At 41.0% G+C, this 24,259-nt stretch overlaps 2 protein-coding genes across 3 annotated transcripts in view; one reads left to right on the top strand and one right to left on the bottom strand.

The window, feature by feature from the left end:
- The first annotated feature begins 281 nt into the window (after nucleotides 1–281).
- LOC109463826 lies at nucleotides 282–7,270 on the top strand. Its single transcript, XM_019760698.1, has 4 exons — nucleotides 282–486; nucleotides 2,743–2,909; nucleotides 4,942–5,052; nucleotides 5,179–7,270. Exons 1-4 carry the CDS (start codon nucleotides 282–284, stop codon nucleotides 5,461–5,463), a joined length of 768 nt encoding a protein of 255 aa, XP_019616257.1. The 3' UTR covers nucleotides 5,464–7,270.
- Nucleotides 7,271–8,629: 1,359 nt separating this feature from the next.
- Nucleotides 8,630–24,259, bottom strand: part of LOC109463762 (von Willebrand factor A domain-containing protein 7-like) — a 36,019-nt gene continuing 20,389 nt past the window's right edge. The window contains exons 7-21 of one of the 2 annotated variants that reach the window (XM_019760613.1): nucleotides 23,090–23,305; nucleotides 22,454–22,589; nucleotides 21,951–22,102; nucleotides 20,802–21,077; nucleotides 19,340–19,561; nucleotides 17,212–17,381; nucleotides 15,784–15,898; nucleotides 14,736–14,940; nucleotides 13,634–13,730; nucleotides 13,004–13,236; nucleotides 12,222–12,456; nucleotides 11,358–11,479; nucleotides 10,536–10,789; nucleotides 9,574–9,724; nucleotides 8,630–8,819 (exon numbers count right to left, since the gene is read on the bottom strand). In XM_019760613.1, coding sequence (XP_019616172.1) covers nucleotides 8,639–8,819; nucleotides 9,574–9,724; nucleotides 10,536–10,789; nucleotides 11,358–11,479; nucleotides 12,222–12,456; nucleotides 13,004–13,236; nucleotides 13,634–13,730; nucleotides 14,736–14,940; nucleotides 15,784–15,898; nucleotides 17,212–17,381; nucleotides 19,340–19,561; nucleotides 20,802–21,077; nucleotides 21,951–22,102; nucleotides 22,454–22,589; nucleotides 23,090–23,305 — 2,765 coding nt within the window. In that variant the 3' untranslated portion in view covers nucleotides 8,630–8,638. Of the gene's footprint in view, nucleotides 8,820–9,573; nucleotides 9,725–10,535; nucleotides 10,790–11,357; nucleotides 11,480–12,221; nucleotides 12,457–13,003; nucleotides 13,237–13,633; nucleotides 13,731–14,735; nucleotides 14,941–15,783; nucleotides 15,899–17,211; nucleotides 17,382–19,339; nucleotides 19,566–20,801; nucleotides 21,078–21,950; nucleotides 22,103–22,453; nucleotides 22,590–23,089; nucleotides 23,306–24,259 lie in introns of both variants that reach the window. The other variant, XM_019760614.1, reaches the window with a different exon arrangement.

The raw sequence follows: 24,259 nt of genomic DNA, 5'->3' as shown, positions 1-24,259 counted from the left end.
CGCCACTGCGGAGGTCACGGAACTGCAGCCAACGCACAGTACTAGTCGGTACAAGTATTAAAGCGCAAATCTACGCCGACTGACCACGCACCATAATTCAACTTTTACAGTCTCAAAACTGACGTATTCCTCTAACATTTACCACAGATCCCATCACGATGCCATGCACAGAACAATCTCTGCACCCTTCTCTAGTATTGTGCAGCACTTACTTTGTACCCGTACTACTTTTGACGGGGTTCGCCCATATACATTTGTATACTGTGTTGTGCGGCCTTAACATGGCGTCGAAACTAGCCGTGAACGCTTTATCTCCGCTCCGTTCCTCAGCTCTGCCTCAGCAGACGACAACTTTGGCCGCGAATGCTGAAAGTTACCATATCTTTCCACATGTGGACAGTTTTGAGGAAAAGTTGTCCAGAGAAGAAGCGGAGACCACGTCCAAGTTTGTTGTCAACCGCAAAGAGAAGGATTTCGGGGAAATGAGTGAGGGTTTCTTTCAAACACTTTCTATCAACTTTTCGCGCGAAATCCAAAACTGCATGACTAGCGTTGTCATATAGCTGCTCGGGGCATACAAAAGCGAAATAGTCAGTGCGTGCGGGTGTTTGAGACTAAAGTGTTGTGTTTAAAACAATGTTTGAGACGAAAGTGTTGTGTTTAAAACAAATTATGTTTGAGACGAAAGTGTTGTGTTTAAAACAATGTTTGAGACGAAAGTGTTGTGTTTAAAACAATGTCTGAGACGAAAGTGTTGTGTTTAAAACAATGTTTGAGACGAAAGTGGTGTGTTTAAAACAATGTTTGAGACGAAAGTGGTGTGTTTAAAACAATGTTTGAGACGAAAGTGTTGTGTTTAAAACAATGTTTGAGACAAAAGTGTTGTGTTTAAAACAATGTTTGAGACAAAAGTGTTGTGTTTAAATACAATGTGCTTCAAGTTATTCCCTTTAGGAAAGGTGAAAAAGAATGTTTACTTGTCTTTTTCGTCTTCTTCTAGTAGTTGTAATTTTAACATAAAATGTGCACTAGTTCTGCGCAAGAACAGTGATGTTTATGCACAAGCTATATATATGCCGTGCTTTACATTTGTAAGAAACAAGAGGAGACAGTAAAAACCCACTGGTCCCGGGCCCCAGTCAGACACTCTAACCGCTCGGCCGAAAAGGTCTAGACCTGTTTGCCGGATCTGTTGGTAGCGCCTATAAACCCCCCACTGTTACACATTTTTAAAACATGTAATGTTATATGTTTGCAATTGTAAAAGCTGTTCAATTCAGCCTTTTGGCTGCAAAAGAGCTTCTAACCTACTGTACTACATGTACTATGTATTAGTATGTGTTGTTTGCAATAAACCAGTCTATATATATTTTGATCAGACCATAACTAATTGGAAACAGGCGAGCATGAGGCAGGTCTAACCATGGAGTTAAAAAAAAACGCCTTGGTCTAACCAAGGACATTATACAATTTACAATGTCCTTGGTCTAACAAAATAATGGAAGATGAAAAAAGGACCACCAAGCATTTTCTTAAATACTGCATTTACTGTTTAACTGAACAATCCACATTCCAAAGTCAGCTGATTCTCTCAAGCCTAGCATTTACCCAAAATATGATAATTGCATACTAAACTGTGTAATATTATAATAACTTGTGAAATAGATGTACACCAAAGAATAAATCCTTAATTTTTCACATATTTTTCTTTGACATTGGAATATTTTCTGTGTGTCTATAACACGCGCGCATGAATTTTCGGCTGTTTAAAAAAAAAAGTTTTCAACCATACTGTAAATCGTACAAAACAGTTGCAAAATGAGCAAAAATATACCGTAAGTTACAAAAAAATAAGTAAAAACTATACCAATGTCGTAGAATGCCAAAATCAAACGAAAAAAGACGAAATTGTAAGGAAATGAACTTGAAGATTAGATTATTCGCCAAACCATATTCTGTTCCATTTGTTCAACCCTGACATGACCACGTAGATTTCATAATGAAAACAACTTTTTTTTTTGCAAAACTTTTTTTTATTCGCACGCGCGCATGATGATCAGTTTTGGGGCTCCAGGAGGATGTCATCCATATAATCAAATCAACATGGCCTAAACAGGGAATTGTCAGTAAACATGATGATGAACTTCGTCTTTAAATGCACAACAGCTAATATTAGTAGTAATAACTAATTTTATGATACACTGTGCATCTTGTAATCAATTATTGACATCTCTTCCTCTTTCATGTGGGACAAGAAGTAACACACCAGTATAAAGAAGTGAAATACTAGTATAACAACAGGCAAATGTACAGCATAAATGTTACCAGTTCCAACATTACAGTATGCTCTCCTGGTCTGTAAAGTAATAGCCTTACATACATGACGTGTATATCACCTATATGGTGATCACCAGATGACCTGTTCCCTTTACCTGGTATATTGTTGGTATAGTCCACAGTTCAATATTTTATTCGATTTGTGCAAAGGACCAAGAGAATTTCCTCATATCGATCTATCCGATTCCCTATAGAATGTTCTGTCCCTCTTGTTATGACCAGGACAAGTTCTGGAGGCAGCTGAACTGGTTTGATGAGGCACACTTTCTTCCACATGTATTTCCATCCATCATCCATGTCAGTCACTGACTTAATCTGGAAAGTAAATCATTTTTTAATTGTTTTTCATTAAAGATCATTGACTGATTCATAAAATCATTGACTGATTGATTGTGTTTACTACAGATGTGCAACCTTCTCAGCACAAGCAGACATATTGGGAGCTGAAAGGGGTGCAGTACGATGGCATTCCATTTCAACTCGTCGCAACAAAAACATACGACTGCCATCAAGGACCGGATAGGGATGTCCGTAAGAAGGAGCGCTATCGGGCACAAAAAGACAAACAGGAGGTAAGAGGTGACAGTGGCCTACCCTTCTCAATATCCACCTGTCCTTTTTCCCCCATAACCCAAATTTTGTATACAATGTTTTTGCAGAGTACAGTAAAGACGGCATTCAGGTAAACTGGGCATAAATGCTAAAGAAACTTTGGCAATAATCTAATGTGAATTGTCAGTGAACATTTCAAATAATTCGTCTATGCCGGGATGCGCCTAAATACCACCACCGTCCAAGTAAACCTGGTCCCTAGGCCACACCAATTTAATTTGTTGGTTCTCGGATTCGCCTCTTCGTTTTTTTCTGATTTGCAAAAAAAAAAAAAAAAAATGATTCTGGTCCTGAATCAACTGAAAAATGCTCAGATTTTGCCCCAAACAATTGAGGAAAGTCCTTTTCTTCCTAGTTGTTACAGTTTTCCCACCTATTATTGCAGTGGTTTGATTAAAAGTTCAAAATTCAATGTTTAAATTTTAACCCAGCCTTTTGTGTTGACTTCATGGCTCATTTCATAGCATTTAAGCCTATAATAGGATGCCTAGACCTGTTTTTATTTTTATTTTTTTCGCCCCGTCGCTTCATCTTTTTCTGAAAAAATCCGAGAACCAACAAATTAAATTGGTGTGTCCCTAGTGCAAGTAAACTTACCTATCTCACCTGTAAGGTACCATACCTGGTCCCTAGTCAAAGTAAACTCACCTATCTCACCTGTAAGGTACCACACCTGGTCCCTAGTCAAAGTAAACTCACCTATCTCACCTGTAAGGTACCACACCTGGTCCCTAGTGCAAGTAAACTTACCTATCTCACCTGTAAGGTACCACACCTGGTCCCTAGTGCAAGTAAACTTACCTATCTCACCTGTAAGGTACCACACCTGGTCCCTAGTCCATGTAAACTTACCTATCTCACCTGTAAGGTACCACACCTGGTCCCTAGTCCAAGTCCCTAGTCCAAGTAAACTGTCTTACCCATCTCACCTGTAAGGTGCCACACCTGGTCCCTAGTCCAAGTAAACTTACCCATCTCACCTGTAAGGTACCACACCTGGTTCCTAGTGCAAGTAAACTTACCCATCTCACCTGTAAGGTACCACACCTGGTCCCTAGTCAAAGGTCGTGTCTATACGGAACCACCCAAGGCGCGATTCGGGTAACTCACATTCCTCACATCTGGTCCACGTGCCACACACACCTGCGAAACCGTGTCCGAACATAATGCGCTTGAGCTACATTTATTGCTGTTTGATGATAACACGCAAGGCGGCGTGTTATAAATGTCAGAGGTCAACGACCTGCTTGCTGATGCCCCCCTCCCAGCGTATCTCGGCCGAATGCCGACGTGGTCCCGCCAGAGGCGGTGAAGCTTGACCTAGAACGGACACATTATTTGAACATTACTGCTCTTTAAGTTGCTGCCACGTAAAAGTTGGTATTGCATATAAAAAAAGAAATATCACTCCGTAATCCATGACCAGGCGAAGTCACATTGAAATCACATTGCGTTCAGACGCAAATCGCGATGCGGGGAAACCGATTCGAAACCACCTCTAGAAGTGGCTCCAGACGAAGGCGCTTTCAATGTGATTTCGGACCGTTCAGACGGAGCCACTTGAAACCGGCTTCGGGGTAAACCACATGTAAACCGCCTTGGGTGGTTCCGTATAGACAGGGTCAAAGTAAACTCACCCATCTCACCTGTAAGGTACCACACCTGGTCCCTAGTCAAAATAAACTTACCCATCTCACCAATTTTACTCGAAATTGCCCATGTTGTTGTTCATGTTTGAATGATGGCCAATCTGTTCTCTCAGTCATAAAAAAAACTTTGGTCTCAGACCTTAAGTTGTCGGAAGTTTTTTTAACATACCATTTATTCTTTTGGGAGATAGATGGTTGTCAGAATGCCAGGGTTGATTGAGTCACAGACAGAATAACAGACAACACAACAATAACAACAGAGAAAAAACAGTCTCATGTAACTGGTTAGTATGACTATAAAGATACAATATATGAAAATAAAATATCACTTTTCTCTTACTAGCTTGAAGACCATGTCTTCATCAAGAGGAGGAAAGTCCTCCAACCCAGTAAGAAGAGAGATTGTCCCGTCCAACTACGGGTAACTCAGGTGCTGAAATTCCCTGGGTTCAAGGTAAAGCACTCTCAAGTGTAAAAGGACTTTTGCTTTGAACCATGACTGCTAGCATTTTGGTGATGCAGGACAGAAAAATGTTTTTACCTGACTGCTAATATGCTGATGTCTCTTTTCCATCCCCAGATTACAGGCAACACCAAAAGCAAGCGGAGGGATGCCTCAAAAGCACTAAAGGTCGCAATAGCAGCAGACCCTGGCACCGTGGAATCACTGGTCCAATTCCACACAACGTTTCCTTCTTTGGAAGAACACAGAAACCATTCAGTCATTGGACCGGTAATTTTGCAAATGCTTTTTTTTTCACAAAGAGAAATACACGTACAATCCGAATACATGTACCAAACCCACCCTTACACAATTTGCCTTTTTTTCTTCAATTGGATCATTGAAAACACAAAAAATCCATGATAACATCTAAAGGGAGAGGGGGAATCCATGTGTGCAAAATGTAGACAGGAAGATTGAGAAATGTACATTTTTATCTTGGATGTTTTTACCGTACAGGTAGCTGAGCTCCGTGAAGGCATTGACCCGTCAGTTGAGGAACTGACTGAGCACAACGTTAGCGAGGATAACTGTTCCGACTCTACCATACTGATGGATGTAGATGTGCCCTCATCATGTGATCCGCCTGAGGGAAAGAGGTCAAATAAGCTTAAGCTGAGAGATGAGTGTGTTAGTGTCTTCAGACAGCTCATCGACTGCACATTTCACCTACAAGATGAGGACTACATGGAAGAGCTGAAAAACCAAATGACACAGAAACTGGAAGAAGTGAGAGGACAGATCCCACATGACCAAAGCCTGGCTTTGTGTTCCCTCACACCAACACAGCCACATCCCACCAGCGGACCACCTTCCACCAGCTGTCAATATTCTGTACCTGCCGCCAGTACAAGGACAACTCTCAGATGATCCAGTGCGACCGCTGCGAACAGTGGTACCATTACCGCTGTGTGAAGATCAGTGCCAGGGACGTGGCAGACATTGTGTCACAGGACCAGTACATCTGTCCTACATGTCGCCAGGACTGAACCTGCAAGATGGTCGGAGACTCTAAACACACCTTGACTTCTTTTCTTTTTTTGGGGGATAACTAGTTTGCCCGATTTGTATGAGTCAATGTTGCCCTTAAATGTTTGCTTGGCAGTTGAAGTATAAATCAAATTAAAGTTTTCTCTGTTTCTACTGTTCCTGACATGTTCACTAACAACAGTCAGGCAACTTTTTTGGGCATCACGAGAACGGGGCACAGCCACTCTCTATGCCCTACATGTGCATATGACAGCAGCATGGAACATTAACTACATGACCCTCAATTTTTTTCTGTTCTTTTTGTGTTAAGTTCAGAGGGTGGAACCTCAGTGACTGGGCTTGACTAGGGTTACACTCCCTAGTCGGTGAGGGGGCCCAACTTAATGTTCCATGTTACTGCCTTATGCATCAGCATAGTTAGTGGTTGATGTAAGCAACAATTTCGGTATTGTGGGGACCAAAAACACTTTCTTTCTTTAGGGGGATGGGGGATGACACCCTTGGCAGATGACCTCCTCGTTGGTGGGTGTCGGAAATGTTGTTTATCTCAGGCAACAGCTAACGATCTGCCATCTAAAGTGTTTAGGTCCGGTACCTGGTGCCTAGGCATGTAAGACTGACTGAAGACACTTGTAAGGTCCCGTACCTGGTGCCTAGGCATGTAAGACTGACTGAAGACACTTGTAAGGTCCCGTACCTGGTGCCTAGATCATATTTGCCGTTCCCTAGAGTGTAATTCTACGTAGAGCATATTTGTCGTTTTAATTCTACGCAGTAATGCGTTGTAGCCACTTGGAATTTATGGTAAACGGTATAGCGTAATCGAGAGATTTCCTGAATTCAGCGCTAGCCGTTAGGATGAAAGCATCGTGTAGTACTTTGGAGCTTCTGTGCATCTTGGTATAAAAGTGTCGGCTATGATTTTATATTTCTGTATTTATTGATCTATGTGGCATGTTTTCGTAGGTCACAATATAATGACAATTACAAATAATGAATGAATTGGCAGGGAAAGAACTTTTATTTGTTTGTTTCTACATGTTGAGTAACTTTTCATTCTAGGATATTATTCTGGACTGGATGTTTTAATCATCAACATGCCGAACTATGCATTTGTAGAAGTTACTGCATCACTAAGAAACAGATTCAGGAGATTTTGTACTTGTAGGCTTTATTGGCAATATTGCGGCTGCATGTTTCCATGTTTCCCATGCCGTATTTGCCCCTTAGGCCTAGGCCACAGCAAGTAAATTCTATGTATGACATTCTCCGCGGACTCCAAATCTAATGCGATAGGGCAAGTTTCTTTCATTTTCAAATTTTGAGGTCATGAGTCTTGTTAAACAAGAGTTGAGGTGACAAAACCAAACAGATCTTTTATTCTTGTATTCAACAGTATTACCTACTACTAGTATTCTTGTAGATTTCAAGACCCCTAGATATTCTAGCAAAACGACTACGCGTACCATCATGGGCAGCTACAATACTGGGTTGGACTGAATGCGATGGAACGTCAGTGTCAACATTCGCGATCAAATGCGAACCATTGTGCCTCAAGTTTGCTGGATCCCTGATTGTCTCTGAATTGATAGGCATTTACAAAATATTTGCCCATTTTCGGCATGTTGACCAGAGGGCAAAACAATTTTTTTTTAAATCAGGAGAAAATTAATGAGCGCGCTGATGACATCCATAATATTACTTGCTGTGGCCTTAAATCGGATACTAGTAAATAAGCACACACAAATTTGCATATAAAAGGGCAGACATTCATCTGCAGCAAAGACTTTGCCAATATGTGAACTTGATAAGACTAAGAACGAGTGTCAATTTGTTGTTCCCTGTTCATTACAGCGTAGATAGAAATGAAATGCCATCTATAACGGTATTACAATTAGAAGACTATAGAAATACAATTACAAATAGAAAGGCCGACTTCGTAGTGTGGTGAAGCCATAATTAGAAGAATAGATATAAAATACCATCTATAATTTCAATACAATGCAAGTTTCCCAGATCGTGACATTAAGATAGAACAACTAGACGAATCATATATTGAAAGCTCCATATGTTTATACATCTATAAGCTTTATAAGCGTAAAGTTAAACATGTACACAAAAGTTTACATTAATTTGTATGAATTTTTGCAAGATGTCGTTGAATACTTTTGCTTTATTCATTATCTGTACTTAGCCTGCAAAAGCATAAAAGTATAATAAAGATCTTTAATTCATTCACTGTTTAGATTATGTGATTCTGGTTCAATCATCAGGGTTTTCGACATTATATGATAATGTTACTTTGAAAACCAGTTAAGATATTTATGTATGTTTGAAATATTGCCATAAGGATATCAAAGTTGTTGTAATTTAATTTTACTTGTTCATCATCCTCTTGCCTGTTATACAATAAGTAGTTTATGAGTAACCGCCACCCGTCCCAGGCTAAAAAAAGCCAAGAGATTCTTGTACACAGCATAGTATCCCCACTCACGGCTAAATTTTTGTACAATAAAAATGAGAAAAACATTTTGGTATGATTCCATCTCTACCAATTTGTTGGGCTATCCGTCTCTGTCATTGGGATTTCTTGGGTCTCCGCTGACCACGACATTCGCTCATCCGCGGATTTTAACGCCCTGTTCACGTGACCAGTCGTTGACGGGTCCACGTTGACTTTCCAGTCGTCTTCAAAGTTTGGCTTGATCACGCTTGGTTGTCTTACTCCCCTGTCGAAACAAGGAAACCCGGAAACAATTGTAAACAAGTCTTAGAGTTCCTGTTCGTGGGTATTCTCACACAAAAAAAAGAACTAGAAAGGTATTATTTGCAAGGCAAATGCATAATGTTTACCTTCGCATATGGTATGCTCTTTTAATTCTTTCTCAAACACATTCATATTACGGTGACAGGAGTCTAAATCCCTCCTGCTATAAAATTGCAACATGATGTATGCAACATGATGTTTGGAGAAGAAGAAGAAAAAGAGGAAGAGGAAGAAACTGAGCAAAAACAATATATTGACACAGCAAAAAGCAGTAGCGATTGGTAAAAGGAAAATCCGAGGCAGAGACATTCATGGCCTGCGATAAAGTATTATGTGAATTACGATTTCGAAGGCCAAACGCGACCACTGCGAGTATTAAAACGAAGGGAACTAAAACAATTCGCATGACTAAAAAATTTCAAACACACTTCTGAAGCATGCATATGACATCCGCCATCTTTTTCCAAGTGCTAACGAATCTAGTCACGTGATTGTGAGGTTAAAGGTCAACAAACGTCATGTGACTGGACTAGTTTGTTACGGGCATACGTGAATTTCCCAGTCAATATGTAGATGAATGAACTTAGTGAACAAATGAACTGGTGAATTTGCAAATAGAATAGAATACAAACGGAGTATACCTACTCTTTCCTAGTAACTGATTTGTCGGAGTATGAATAAAGCACAAGGACGATATAACAACACACTAGACGTACCGTAACGTTACTACCAGAACGATGATCACGACTATTGCCACCACGGCGACGACCACACCGATCACTATATGTAACACGTAGCTGGCAGGACCGTCATTTTGTTTGTCCAACCCTTCCGTCACCTTTGTAGACTCCAGTCCTGCTGATGTAACTGTAAGAAAAAATGTTGACCAGATACCTTTGATCCAGTGTTGACGCCAAGCTTAAGTGAAGCCACGTGACACTGGGTCAGTCTACTGAGGAAGACCAGACGAAATCTCTAGGTCAAAACATTCACATTTTTGTGTTAAAACAAAGGTTTTAACTTTAATCATGTAACAACCAACAGAGATTAAATTTAGTGAAAGTTTCATGTTCAAAGTTAAAACATTTGTTCCAACATTGTTCTCAACTATAACTTTTGACCATCATCTCTGGTCTTCTTCAATGACCCAGTAAGACTTGCCAAGATGCATGTGACGTCATCACTGGGTCGAAGGTATCCTGCTGAAAAAAACCTCGCCTACTTAATTTAATTAAGAATAGGGGGTAGTGTTTAATATTTTTATTTTGTGTATATGAAAAAAGTAATTTCGGGTGGCGTTTTTTGCTGGTCCGTTGCATTTATATGTGGTCACTTTTGGTCAAGGAAGGCTTTGTTTCAGATTGGGATGATTTGGCAATAATCTAATTTTCTTTTTAATTTTTCTCTTGTACATAGGATAAGTCTGGAGTATTTTTTTTTTCGCATGAAAACGGATAAGAGGTGAAATATGCTGAATGCGCTCGAGAGCAAATGTCGGCCTTTCTAGTAACCTACATAGTCAAGTCAAACTTTATTGCACAACAACTGTATCAGGCACAATGTATGGCAAGCCCTTCAGAAGTACTTCATATCTAGCTATTAATATCTAGTACTCTAACGTCTACAGTAATGCTATAAGTTCTATGTATAATTTGCTTAGTTGAGCAACCATACCCACCGGTAGGTATGTCATCACCGTAAGTATAGATACTGTAGATCGTCCTCCAGCCCAGCGCCTCCTCTATCTCCATCCGGTCGTGCCGCATCACCATCAGGAGGAGGCTGCCGGGAACTGGCACGTGCTCCTCGGCGGAGGAATTTGGATTGGAGACGAAGAACGCGACGGTAATTCGGTCTGGTGAAGCAGACAACGTCGGGTATCCCTCCAAGATGACGACGTTGTCTGAGTCAAACGTCACTGCATCGTAGATTCTAATGGTACAAAAATACAAATACTAACCTTTAAGAAAGTATAACAATGAAGTTTTTTTTTCTTCGCTTGCTCTTTATATGTTAGCAAATTATTACACTATGTAGATTAAGATCTTAACCTAGAATATTATTGTGATTGAGAGTCAAATTTGAAAGAAGCTGATACAGAGACTAGAAAAATTGAAAAACAAGAGGGAATACATCCGTAAATAATTTTATCAGGTCGGTAAACGAATGAATAGCAAAGTTCTTTGATCACAACCATTTATTTTTCACGGTCCGACGTTTCGATGACCGTCTGTCATCTTCATCAGGGTAATTCTGACTGGTTTACTGTGTACTGATGCTAGATGTTACTTGGTGCGTATTGCACTAAAGGTGTTATATAGTTCACAGTGCACTTATTAAACTAGTTTTGTTACTGTTAACAATGCATTTCCGCAAATAGAAATTATCAAAACCAGTCGGAATTGCCCTGATGAAGATGACAGACGGTCATCGAAACGTCGGCTCGTAAAAATAGATGGTTGTGATCAAAGAACTTTGTTATTCAAGAGGGAGTACATACGCTCGTTTGCGGCGGTGATTTTCCTGACGACATGACGTGAACTCCATGACGTGCCTTTGACAGTAAGACGTGACGCTGCTCGCAACGGTGACCTTAAATCCCATCTTCACTTCATCGTTAAACTAGAGAAACATAGAAAACAGCATGATGTAAGCATCCTCTCAAAATGTAGGATGGAACACATCAGTGTTCTAGACAGCCCCCGCCTTTCTGTCGTTTGACGGAGTTATTCTGGAATTATTGCCAAAAAATCACAATTTACATACAAAAATCAGGGTGTAAAGATATTGACAATTATGTCATTGAACTTAGCAAAGCTTGCCCCACAAATGCAGGAAATAGCGTTTCAGACGGTCGACATGTCCAGGACTCCAAGTATGCGTTATGTCAAACAAATTGGAGATTGATGATGGCGATGACAAAAATTCAGAACTGGCTAGAACATTGGACCACAGGCATACATATTCAGCATGACAATACAACACAGGTATATTCAATAGAAGCAGTTCTAGCTAAACTCGTAAAGAGCAATTTCTGAACTAGAGAAGTAACATTTGCAAAGCAAATGCATAATGTTTACCTTCGGATATGGTCTGCCCTGTTAATTCTTACTAAAACACATTCACATACATGTACTACTAGTATATGGTGACAGGAGCAGAGCAAACAATGAAATTGCAACATTATGTAACCCAACACCAGTCACCATGTTGACAGACGTCAACAAATCATGTCATTGGTCAGGTCAAAGGTCACTGTTTGGAGAGGAAGAGGAAGAAACTGAGCAAAAACAATATGTTTTCCTTGGGTAAACATAATAAACGCGACAACATCTAGAAAGTAGGGTAGCCAAACATTCCCCACCTCACTAACTGTCATCCCGACGTCCATCGCAACTGCATGCTCTGTGACAGACATTGCCGGTGTCACAGCTGCTGTGGTCGGAACCTGCGGCGTTGTCACGGCCGCCGTGGTCGGAACACGTGGCGTTGTAGGTGGGGCCTCGGTAGTCGGTATGGAAAAATCTACGACACACTGGTCCACATACCCAGCCAGGTCCACCACGGTCACGGTCATTGTGGGGTGACAGCAGGTTGAGCTATTGCAAAAAGAGCAATTTTGTATTATACTGAATAATAGCTGATCTAATTCGAGTGAAAAATGAACACACTCATATACATACGCCACATCAATGAAGGTTTGCCAGTCGGACTCATATGATTGAACAAATGAACTGGTGAATTAGCAAATAGAATAGAATAAAAACGGAGCATACCTACCTTTAAGCACCCGAAAGCTCCATTTTTGTTCTTTTCTAGTAACTGATTTGTCGGAGTATGAATAAATATATTCTTTCTCTTGAACTCTTTCTTGTCGCTCGCGTACTAACACAGACACACATGTACATAAACATACATTACTCTCCAAGCAGAGGTTTGGCTTATTTTTAGCGTGTTTTTAGGCCTTTTTTGGGTTTCTCTTTTGCACTGGGTTTTTTTCCCACCAAACCCAACAAAAAAAATCCAGTGCAAAAGAGAAATCCCAATAAAAAAGCCTAAAAACACGCTAAAAATAACCCAAACCTCTGCTTTGAGAGTAAACATACACATGCACAAACACGAGGTAAAACTGAACAAAACATTCACCTGTAGTTTGCCGATATTTCACTGTCCTTCAACCCTGAGACGAACGTGTCGGTCGTCAGAACCTGCCCTGTACTGACATCAGCCCACACTTCCCTCAGCCCCAGGCCGCTGTCTGTGACGCTCATCTGTACGGACCAGGCCCGATCCGCACATACGTCAGGATGCTGCAGCTCCGCCGTACAGTTCCCAACTACTGACGTAATACTGCACACCGGCGGCGATGTGTCAATCACCTGTTACCATGGTGACAAATGTGTTGGTTTTAAAAGACATTATCATATAGCCGGGTGACGTTGACCGATCAGAAGGCTCGGGGAATTCCACATTCCTTATGACGCCGTAACGTCATAGACAGAGTCAAAACCGGGTCATTATTCATCCCAATCCATACATTAAACATCAATAATCACCCGCATATGGCCTCGTTCACTGCGCCCACTCGGTGGCTTTATTCGGTGGTAATACCAACTGGCTCTATCACACCATATTCACCTCGGTGCGGGTTATTAACCCTTCAATATTAATCAATTTCATATCTACAGGATATTGTCTTGTGTATTTCATCACACAATTGAATTGAAGATTATGTAATGGTATGTTAAAATTGACTAATTATTGAACGAATCCTACCAAAATGATCCGTTCAGAAACTGTCATTGGTACGGTGATGAAGTTTGAAGGGGCGGTCGAAGATCCCGAGGAGCCCTGAGCAGTCAGAATTGCAGTGCTGAAAGATGATAAAGTTTGTCATAAGTTGTTACGCAACATATTTTTTAAATAATGCAGATACACATCCACAGTACATCATGTTTGTTTGCTTGTTGAAATTCAGAAAATCATCAAATATTGTGGTCTGTGGTGTCGTGTGGCGTAACGGTAGAGTGTTTGTCTCGGAACCAAGAGGTCCCGGGTTCGAACAATGCCATGCCACCGATCTTGTGCCCTCGGGAAAGGCACTTTACAGGAATTTCCTGATTTCACTCAGGTGGAAATGAGTACTAGTATTGTGTTATCCTCTATGTTGGTTGCGGCATAAATATAAATTGAACAAACTTAAGTGTGTCGTCACCACGTATTGTGAATAAATGTTGGAATTAAAACAAATATGTTAATTTCCAAGCAGATTTTTTGGGGCAGGGGACCCGAGTTACCATATTGCCCATAGGTGGCATATTGGATACAGCTAGGCTAACTCGATATAGTCTTGACAATTTGTTACTGCTGTACTGCAGCCACCCAAAAATCTGTTCGGTAACATTAGGCCACACCAAGAAAATTTTATGGATGACGTCCGCGCGTGCATTGATTTTTGCCTCTTCCTAGAAAAAATACCCAAGAAATTTCGCTTCCTATAACTATGACCAAAGAGTCACGACAGTGCCGCAAATCGCCAGATTGACGTGAAACCCGTAACGCGAAGAAAGTGTCTATTGACAGGACCATCCTGTCAATAACAGAAAATGTCTCACTGTCCACTGTTCCACCTGATTTATTGCTGTTTTGATGATGAATAAAAGACTTCTTGCTTGTTACACTGTGTAACCTCATTCAATTTGTGTCTAACATTTGTCGTCTCTTAGTATATTTTTAATCTAGGCATCTTGTTTTTTAGGGCCCTTCTTGTTTTTATTCGCCCTCTCGCATTAGATTTAGGGTCTCCAAAGGACGTCATCCATAAAATTTACTTGGTGTGGCCTTATCTAGACTTGCATGTTGAAAACGCTCATCTTACCTGGCTGTTCCAGGGGAAACTGACGTGGCAGCAGAAAACGTGACGTAACCTGTGACGTTTGTCCCTGTTGCCAGGGTAACGGATGTTGGAGACACGCCGGTCACCAAGCCCACATCGTCTGATACTGTCAGCTGGAAGGTGTCTTCTGCACCCTCGTTGACAAGAACGAATCCAACTCGGCTGCTTCCACCAGGGTAAAGAGGATCTAAAGTGAAAAGAAAGAAGAAGAACAACTTTATGGCACGACAATTGTACAAGGTAAAATGTATGGCGAACTATATAAAGAGAGTAACAAACAATGCAATAAATGTGTTGAATAAGACCTAATGTCGAATAATACCTAACATATCTTGATTAATTAAACAATAAGGGCTAGCACAGTCTTTGATAAAGTGTTCCAATCGAGTGGGCTTATCAATAGTTTCGGTATTTTTTCTAAAAAGAAAGCAGTCCTTTATATATCTACCTATTTTTTTGCGTTTTGGGGAAATGAGCCAAAGTTTCAATCGTCACTCCAAAACACTACATGTTAATGCACTGAAGCGGAAGCTTTTTGCCGTATTGGTTCATGAATAAAGATGTGTGGTGAGATGCAATGTTATATATAATTAGGACGACTGATAAAAATATTCTGGATGGAGTTATCTGTCTGATATTAACATTTCTTATCACATTTTCCTCATCATCTCATATCTGAAGTGTTTGAAAAGTCCAAAACAAGGTACATGAGGAGTGCCTAAATTTTAGTACCACCAATAAATAGCGTTTAATGGATTATGGTATGAAATAAGAAAACATTTTCCATCAGCGACATTTTTTTGCCACACAATCATTTGTATGCCATGGCATAAGGTTAAATGAACTTGATTCACCTTCTAATACTACATTGAAAATGTCAAGAAAATTAATTTTGAAAATCTCCCCTGAAATCGCTTTGGGTGCCTTTAACTGAAAAAGTTTTGGTGAGTGCCACTGGCACTGTTGGTATACTGCAAAATTTTTCTTAAATATCATGAGAGTTTGCATATTCTATTATTTAGACACTCGCCTTTATTTCCTGCAGCAAGGTCCAGCCGGAAACTCTGAGATTCAATGAGTGTCGTCAGGAGCCTCGTGAAAGTGTTGTTTCGTTGGTCGATTCCTTCCACAGAAATCCGAAAGGGCTGTGGCACAGAAAGGTATATGATAACTTTTAAATGTCGAGGTCTGTTGCACTCTATGCCGTGCTACTCATACTGATATTGTTCAAAGTGTTATTGCTGTTGAAGTGTCTAGCAAAATATGGTAAAACTTACTAACAATTTAAAATAGCCCGATCCCCTATCTTACGAACCTAATAAACAAATATGGCACATAGTAAATCTCCCATGACCAGCCCTATCAAGATCAGTTATCATGTAACATACTATAAAATTATTATTTTTTACACTGATGATATTGATAACTTATTGGTTGATATTGTAAATATTGTTAAGCTCATTTTACTCACTTATTTAGTTCTCTATATGTTAACTGTGAAATACTCACTTGTTTAGTTGTCTATTTGTTAGCTGTGCAATATTTGTAATGCTTACTTAGTTGCGCTGCCACATGCTAGAGATTATACTCATCGATAAATCAATAAACAATCATTATTATTAAAATCTAATGCATCTTGTCACTGCTTGCATGCAGAATCTGCACTAATTTAACACGCTGTAGCTTGGCCGTCTTTCCATCGGCATAGCGTTTACTACAAGCAGCCTTGATTTTCAAATGCGCAACCAATGAACCTTAAGTTTCCTGACTGTCCATCACAATTATCAATTAAACCAATGATAAGATGGAATCTAGAGTTTCAACCAACGATAGAAACGAATGGCTGCATGTCTGCTTAAAACTCGTTTCATTTTTATGTTTTGACGGAGATAGTATATAAATGGTTTATTTGCAAATTGACTTAAAACTAAAACAACATTGCAGCCTAATAATACAAAGTATTGTACAAAAAGCTGAATAACGTAGTTTTAGGGAACACACAAAATATCATTAATATATATATATTATTAAACTTAACCAAACTAAAAAAACAAGAATATATACAGTTGGTAGTTGGGTGATTATACGGTAGAGTAAGCACTGTTTAAGAGTTTAGACAGGTATGGAATAGCACTGTTTTTGTACCTTTCAGATTTTACAGATGGTAGGCTAAGCTGAAACCCCCCTTTCAAGTCCCTGTTATGTACTTCATTGCGGGTGGGGGTAGCCAGGGTCTAAACGTTGGTGAATTCAACAGAGATTTTGCAAACTTAAGACACAACGATTCCCTTCTTCATGGCTTTTAGAGTGTAGAGGTTAAAAGTAGAGAGTGTATCCTTATAGGAAGTGTACTTATTTCCAAGAATGATTCTGAGGGCACGTTTCTGGACTTTTAGGCGGGACTTTTTGGAAAGCTCCAGTGCCAAGTGATTGAAAAAAAAAAAAACATCAGTCTAACCTGTGATGGTGGCAGGATTGTTGCCGTGTAAACCGGCTCTCCCCTGCCGCTGCTTGTGTGTAGATAGATCCGGCTGAGAACGGCACCGGATTGGTCCAAAAGAGTTGCTGACGTCACGTTGCCCACATTCTCAAGGCCTCTTCCACTTACAACCAGCCTGTATTCCGAGCCTGGGGCAGAGGCAATGGACATCTCAGTAGAACACAACGTTAGCTTCTGCCTTTTGTAGTATTTTTATCAGCTAGTGTTACGTATACTATAATATTGTAACTATGCATATGCCACAAGACAGCAAGGGAGTACTAGCTCCCTCTCGCACCGAAAACAGTTTAGCTTTTTTCCCACTAGTTTCACGAGCAGATTACCGTTTGAACTCCTTTTCCCCCAAACAGTCAAGGAATCCGGAACAATTAAGCTGCCGGAAAACATTGTCAAAATTAAGACACTATAGAACTTTAAAATCGCCATAAACACTATACGCAGTTTTTGAAAACAGTTACGAGTACTCAACGCCACCCTGCTTTTGGTGGCGGACAGGGAGTGGCGCCCCTGCCCATTGAGGGGCTGCATATCACATCACAACATATATAGACCACAACATATACATACAAAACTTGCGACCACCCCAATCCAACACCCCCTACCCCCACCGTGCTGGAGCCCTCAAACGTTTGAGGTTAGCGCGAAAAGGGAAGATGAAGATACTAGAGTTGATCAGAGACCAGTCATCTATCCACACTGCGCTACCATTGGATGAATCCTCCATGACGTATTCTAGCCTATAGGGCTTATTCACCACAGATTGTCACGTGACTCTCCCCCTGGCGTCCGCCATTTTGGGGCTATCGCTATGCAATGCTATGCAAACTCTTGGCGATAGTTGTGTATTTTGGGCCACAATCTACGTTTTGGACACTCTTCTTGTTAGTAACATTGTCCTTTGGGTTGTTCTGGCTCCGTGTCCACTTTTCATGTTGTCAAGATTGGCTTTTCAGTCTTTCTTTGCTGATCAGAAATCGGCGTGTTTAATCCTGGCGCGGCGTACGGGGCTGTACATGTACATGTAGATTGAAACGTGGGTAGCCATGAACACGGTAAAATGTTGGACTCGGAGCTACTTGTCCCTTTACTCTGTGGTAAATCTCCATGTAGAACAGGGTGCTGGCAACGTGTAACACTCACCTTGTCCAGCCACAGTCGCGGCAGTGCGGACTGAGGATGGCGGCCGATGGCCTCGCCTTTGCTTGTTGTTTATCCAGACACACTCCGGGGCTGTTCCAAAATAGCCGCGACTTTTTGCGTTTCCCGACTACAACGTACTTAATTGTCACCACGCAACTGTCCCACAACACTTTCTACACATCCTGATACAACGCTTCCAGACTCTTGAACCGATCCTGTGTGTAAAAACTTCTGCCCAGTACCAAATACGAAGCTAAGTCACGTCAATGGACTCGGCTGGCGGTAGACGCCGTTTCTATCAGACTGATCAAAACTCAACAGAAACGGGTCAATCCCAACAGATTTTATTTTGTTCCAGTAACGAGAGGTATGAGTGGTGGTAAACTCTTCGTGTAATAGGACAAAGGACAGTTTACCTAACGTTTGTCGGCCATTTCAATGCTTGGAAACTCGCTGTAGGCGCTGTAGCCCCAAAATGGCGTCGCACGGGACATGAGGGGTCGTGACGTCATGATGACGTGTGGTGAATAAGCTCTATAGTTGTGGAACGGCAGGTAACTTCAGTGCGCAGTCATTGAAAGCATGTGCAACGCCTGAGAAGGATGGTGCTAGGTAAGTCCAGGGGATTTTTGAAGTGCATAGAAACAATTAGTAATAAAATGACATTTTCCCCACCAATCTAGTCAGCTTTAACGTTGATAGGTAGGGACTTGGCCTTTGCCACGCGACTCCGGCGCTGCCAAAAGGCGCAAAAAGGATGCACCAATGATTGCGCAGTGTAGATAGCCAACTAGTACTTAGTAGCAATTAAAACCAATTTTCTTTTTATTTTTCAAAAACAGAAAGCCAGAACAATTTGTTGCAGGAAGATATTAGATACTTATATTGCCCCTATTGGTAAATTATTGTGGCCAGTTCTGGTATACATTAGAACATAACTACTTACCTGCAACTGGTCGCCCATCAATGAGAAACCCAGTACCAGGGTCTAGGAACTCTGTAGAGAAGTCCAGCACACTCTTCCCCGTCACTTCTATGTCGTACCCCTGACTGTCCGCTAGGCGGAGCACCCATGTTCCGGCTGCAGGAGAGGTCAGCTTGAGCACCTTGTATCGGTCAGTCTCGATCACCACCTGGGCATCGGCTGTACCAAACACCTGGGTCGCACCTGATGGGTTGGACAAAGTTAAGCTTAGAAACTGTTTAACGTAAGTATTTGGAAACAATTTGTGCATCGTATTTCTTCCCAAATAGCAGCCAACCATGTTCGGCCACACCTACCTTTCTATACGAATCGAAACGAATGTGAGTTAAATTTGAGTCACAGCGTACTGACTGCCAAACACGCCTCGGATACTGCAGGCTTACATTAGAATGTTTGGCTGGTATTTTGCTGACTTACAGCCGAATAGCACCCCACCATCGTCATCCCAACAAACCCCCGAATGTTTTAAACATTTTCAAACATTTGGCTGGTACAGCCGAATTCACACACCACCAGCCGGACCAGCAGGCTTTGCACCAACCTACTCCTAACCATGGGGGGGGGGGGCGTTCGGCTAGTGTTTTTTTTATATATTCCGAAACATGTAATCACAAGACGTGGTGACGGCACACTCAAATTTTTTAAACTTATATTAATGCCGCCACCAATACAGGGGACAATACAATACTCATTTACACCTGAGCGAAGTGAGGAAAGTTGTGTAAAGTGCCTTTCCCAAGGCCACAAGATCGGTGGCATGTCAGGACTCGAACACGGGGACTCTGGTTTCGAGTCGAGAACGCTGCCGCTACGACACACGACCCCACGGCTAGTGTTTGGGAGGCCAAAGGCCAAATGTGTGACAAAGGTCTTACACAAATGACCCTGACCTCATACACCACGAGTGCGAAGCCAATGTTTGCTAAACTCCTCAATGGACTGTAAAATTGAACTGTCATGAACTGTTCAAGGGCAGCCTTTCCTGTAAGGACTCCAATAACGCTGTTTTTTTTAATTGTGCTGATCTCCAACCACCACGTTATATCTGAATTATTGTTAAAGACGTCGACAATATTGAACTTTGTATTTCATTTATTTTATTTATTTCGAAGACTTTTAGCCCTACAGGGCTAGTTTTCCAATGCTCAAACATTAAAATTACATAATCATATACATGGAAATTACAGTGAAAGAACAGTGAACAGTGGAAATTACAGTGAAAGACATGATCATGAATACATCAAAAACCAACAATGAACACACGATAATTGATATTTACAAATTAAAAACTATACATGTATTATAATATATCCTTTTTATTGGTTTTACTGAACTTGATGATTGTCAACTTTGGCACAATTTAGCTATTGCTGCAAGGCCGATTTGTTCCTTGTTTATCAATAAACCATTTACTACTACGTACCTCTGGGTGTGTAGAGCTGAAACACCGGTGTGGCAGTTGACCCGGTCAGAGTGATCACCATCTCCAATAATGTATCATCGACGGCAATCTCGTGGTCACGTGGTCCGGACTCGGAGACGCTCTTGATCATGACCGTGACAGGAGCGCCGTTGACCTCTAGGGCGATGACCTCGGAGACTTCGGCCACTTCGTCTTTGGTGATGTCGAACACTTTCCCACCGGATTCCTCCGCGATCACGTCATACGGATTGCCACTCACTGCTCTTTTTAAACGACCTGTAATCAGAAATAGAGAATTTAGTTGCGACAAAGATGGGCACGAGCAAACAATTTTTTTTTATTCCAACATGTAATCACAAGACGTGGTGACGGCACACTCAAGTTTTTCAACTTATATTAATGCCGCCACCAACACGGGACAAATACATTACAGGACAATACTCATTTTCACCTGAGTTAAGTGAGGAAAGTCGTGTTAAGTGCCTTTCCCAAGGGCACAAGATCGGTGGCATGTCAGGACTCGAACCCGGGACCTCTAGGTTCCGAGTCGCACACTCTGCCGCTACGCCACAAGACCCCACCAAAAAATTAGATAACGACGTCACAAAATGTATGTTTAAAGCATCATAAAGGTCTTGGTGGCAATCAAATTTATAATGTTTATAAGTTTATAAGGTTTATGATATAAACTACCTTGCACGTTTGACCAATTGCTAACATATCCGTAAAGTCTTGTCTGAATAATGTGTCCGTAACTCTCACGGGTTTACGTTCGGAAGTGATTGGTCATTAGTAGTACTTATCCTGATAAAGGCGACAGTGGTCCTTGGAATATTGAGTCTTGTATGTCCTTAATAAATTTCCGTAAATAATTTCATCAGATTGGAAGATACTTAGGGTATAGAATTTTCTTCTTACACAACCAGTAAGGTTCTCACCTGCTTACGTTTCGATGTCTATCAGACACCTTCCTCAGCGGCGAGTTGCAGAACTCCAGTCAGAAGCTCTGAGGAAGGTGTCTGATAGACATCGAAACGTAAGCAGGTGAGAACCTTACTGGTTGTGTAAGAAGAAAATCCTATACCCGTCCTTAATAAAGTTTAGCATTGCACCAGGTTTATAAGTTATCTTCTCCAAAATCACACATACCATGTAGATCACGGCGTTTACGAGAACAACTTCCAGTGAGAAGGAATGTGATCGTGCTCTTTTTCTGTCGAAGTAAAGAAAGCACGTCTGGCATCTTATCGCTGTCCTTAGGGTCAGCATCAGTGAAGAGATATATCTTTGACTTAGGCAGGCTGCAATACAGACAAAGATAATGTCAGATATTGTTGATATTCCATAGAACATAATTACGCCCTTAATGATATCTATTATATTTAAGACAAACAGCATTTAAGATACCTCTTATTCTACATAGTGTTGATGTAGTGGGAAGATTAGATCTCTATTAACTACGAATGACAATCTTTTAAGGTCACTGGCAAGGATTTCAATGCATAATACAATGCGTCAAGGGCATATAATTTGGAGAATGATTGTAAGATAGATAACTGGTACCATGTCTGTCCGCTCAATATTGCCGGTACTTTCTGATTTGAGTAATATATACCTAAAATCATCGGCCATTAGACAAATAAAGTTCTTACGTGTTTTGAAGGGCGAGTTCTAAACCAGTCATGGACAGTTCCGGACAGTCGCCTCCACCGTGTGCGTTCAGCGCGTTGATGGCAGCAGTGTACACGGTAGAGTCCCTGGTGATCGTCATTGGTCCGGCATCGCTCACTGCAACAAAAATTAAAAACAAATCGTCATGGTTATAAATGTTGTATAATTATTATATAAAATCGTTATAGTGAACACAGACATTTTATTAGTCAATATCGAACTAGCCATGTTTTGCATACATCTTGGGCATTATAGTACAGTGCTAAACTTTATTTCAACCCACGGGTACGCAAGGATTAAATTTTCAACGACCATCGTCGCCTTCATCAGGATAAGTAATGACCAATCACTTCACAACGTGAACCCGCGAGAGTTACACACACGTGACCTTATTCACACGAGACTTCATAGATACGTGACGTCAGCGATTGATCAAACGTGCCAGAGAGTGCCCTTGTGGTGGAATCATCATCATCATCGGTCGACCGTATTGGTCGTGGTCATACCGCCCCTTATTAATTACAAGGTGACAAACCCTTTCGTGTTGGAATAAAGTATAGCATCGCACTATCATTACTACCAAATTAAACACAAATAAATGTGGGCATTAGCCTTACTTGGGTCGTTGAAGGGGACCAGGACATAGTTGTAGGGTTTGTCGAAGGGGTTAGCGACAGCTCGTTGTATGATCTCTATCGACACAGATTTGGCAGCCGCGATGTCGTTACTCATGCTCCCGGTGTCGTCCATGACAATACACAGGGAGGTTCCCGAGGCGAGGTTGAAGAAACGACGGAAGACATCAACTCCTACTTGGTCCTTTAGGCCGGATCCTAGCAAGTAAAAATAATGGCATTTCTTTCACACAAGAACCAGAAGATTTTACTACTGAATGAAGCATTCAGAGCTGTTGTTGCTGTAGTAGAAATATAAACTTAGCTGCTGTTATATTATCCACTGCCTTCAAAGAAGAAGTAGAACCCCATAATAGGTAGCGTAGTAGTAGAAGTAGAAGTTTTTTCAGACAGTTGTTACCTGTCTCCTGTATTTTTTTTATTCATCAAAACATAAAAACATAACAAGGACAGTGTGGCGCTGCACTCAAGTTAACAACTTATATTAACAGCGCCACACAACAAAAAGGTACAATTAACATTTAAATATACAAAGTTGACATATCTGTGCGCCGTAGTCCCACCACCCCAAGACATTAAAATGTTAGATTAAATGCTAACAGAGATATTTGAAAGATAAGACTACATGGTAACCTCCTATATCTCATGGGCGGAAACACATCCGCCAATCAGAGCTGGGAGGGGAAATTTAGGCCCGTTAACACTTACGCAGTATTTGAACTTCTATTATCTAATTGACTGTTAGAAACAGTCAAGCAGAGCCAAAAGCGCTTGGTATCTCCAATGTAAACCTGAGTGAGTTGCATCGTTTGAAAGTTGTACAAAGAGGGTAACATTGAGGAGCCTCTAAGAATAAATTGCAGTTTAGCATTATCTGACATATTATGAAGGTTGACTTGATGACCGAGTAAATCTGCAAGATTGCCAAAAAGTTCCGATCTCTCATGATTGTATAATGGACAATGTAACATGAAATGCATGGCAGATTTGCAACGACACCCGCATCTACAAGAGGCACTGGTAGAGAGTCCTCGGGTAAACAAACTGTGATTGAGAGCACAGGTGCATTTAAGTAAATGAAGTTAAGGCATTAGGAGAAATAATGTAAGACTTGTATTGTAAGCGACATTTTAGTGTTTGTATATATATATA

This window comes from Branchiostoma belcheri, unplaced genomic scaffold, assembly GCF_001625305.1.
Source record: "Branchiostoma belcheri isolate BF01 breed outbred unplaced genomic scaffold, Haploidv18h27 scaffold13, whole genome shotgun sequence".
Taxonomy (NCBI): Eukaryota; Metazoa; Chordata; class Leptocardii; order Amphioxiformes; family Branchiostomatidae; genus Branchiostoma; species Branchiostoma belcheri.
The sequence above is the reverse complement of the archived record's forward strand: the minus strand, read 5'-3'. Positions and strand labels throughout refer to the sequence as shown.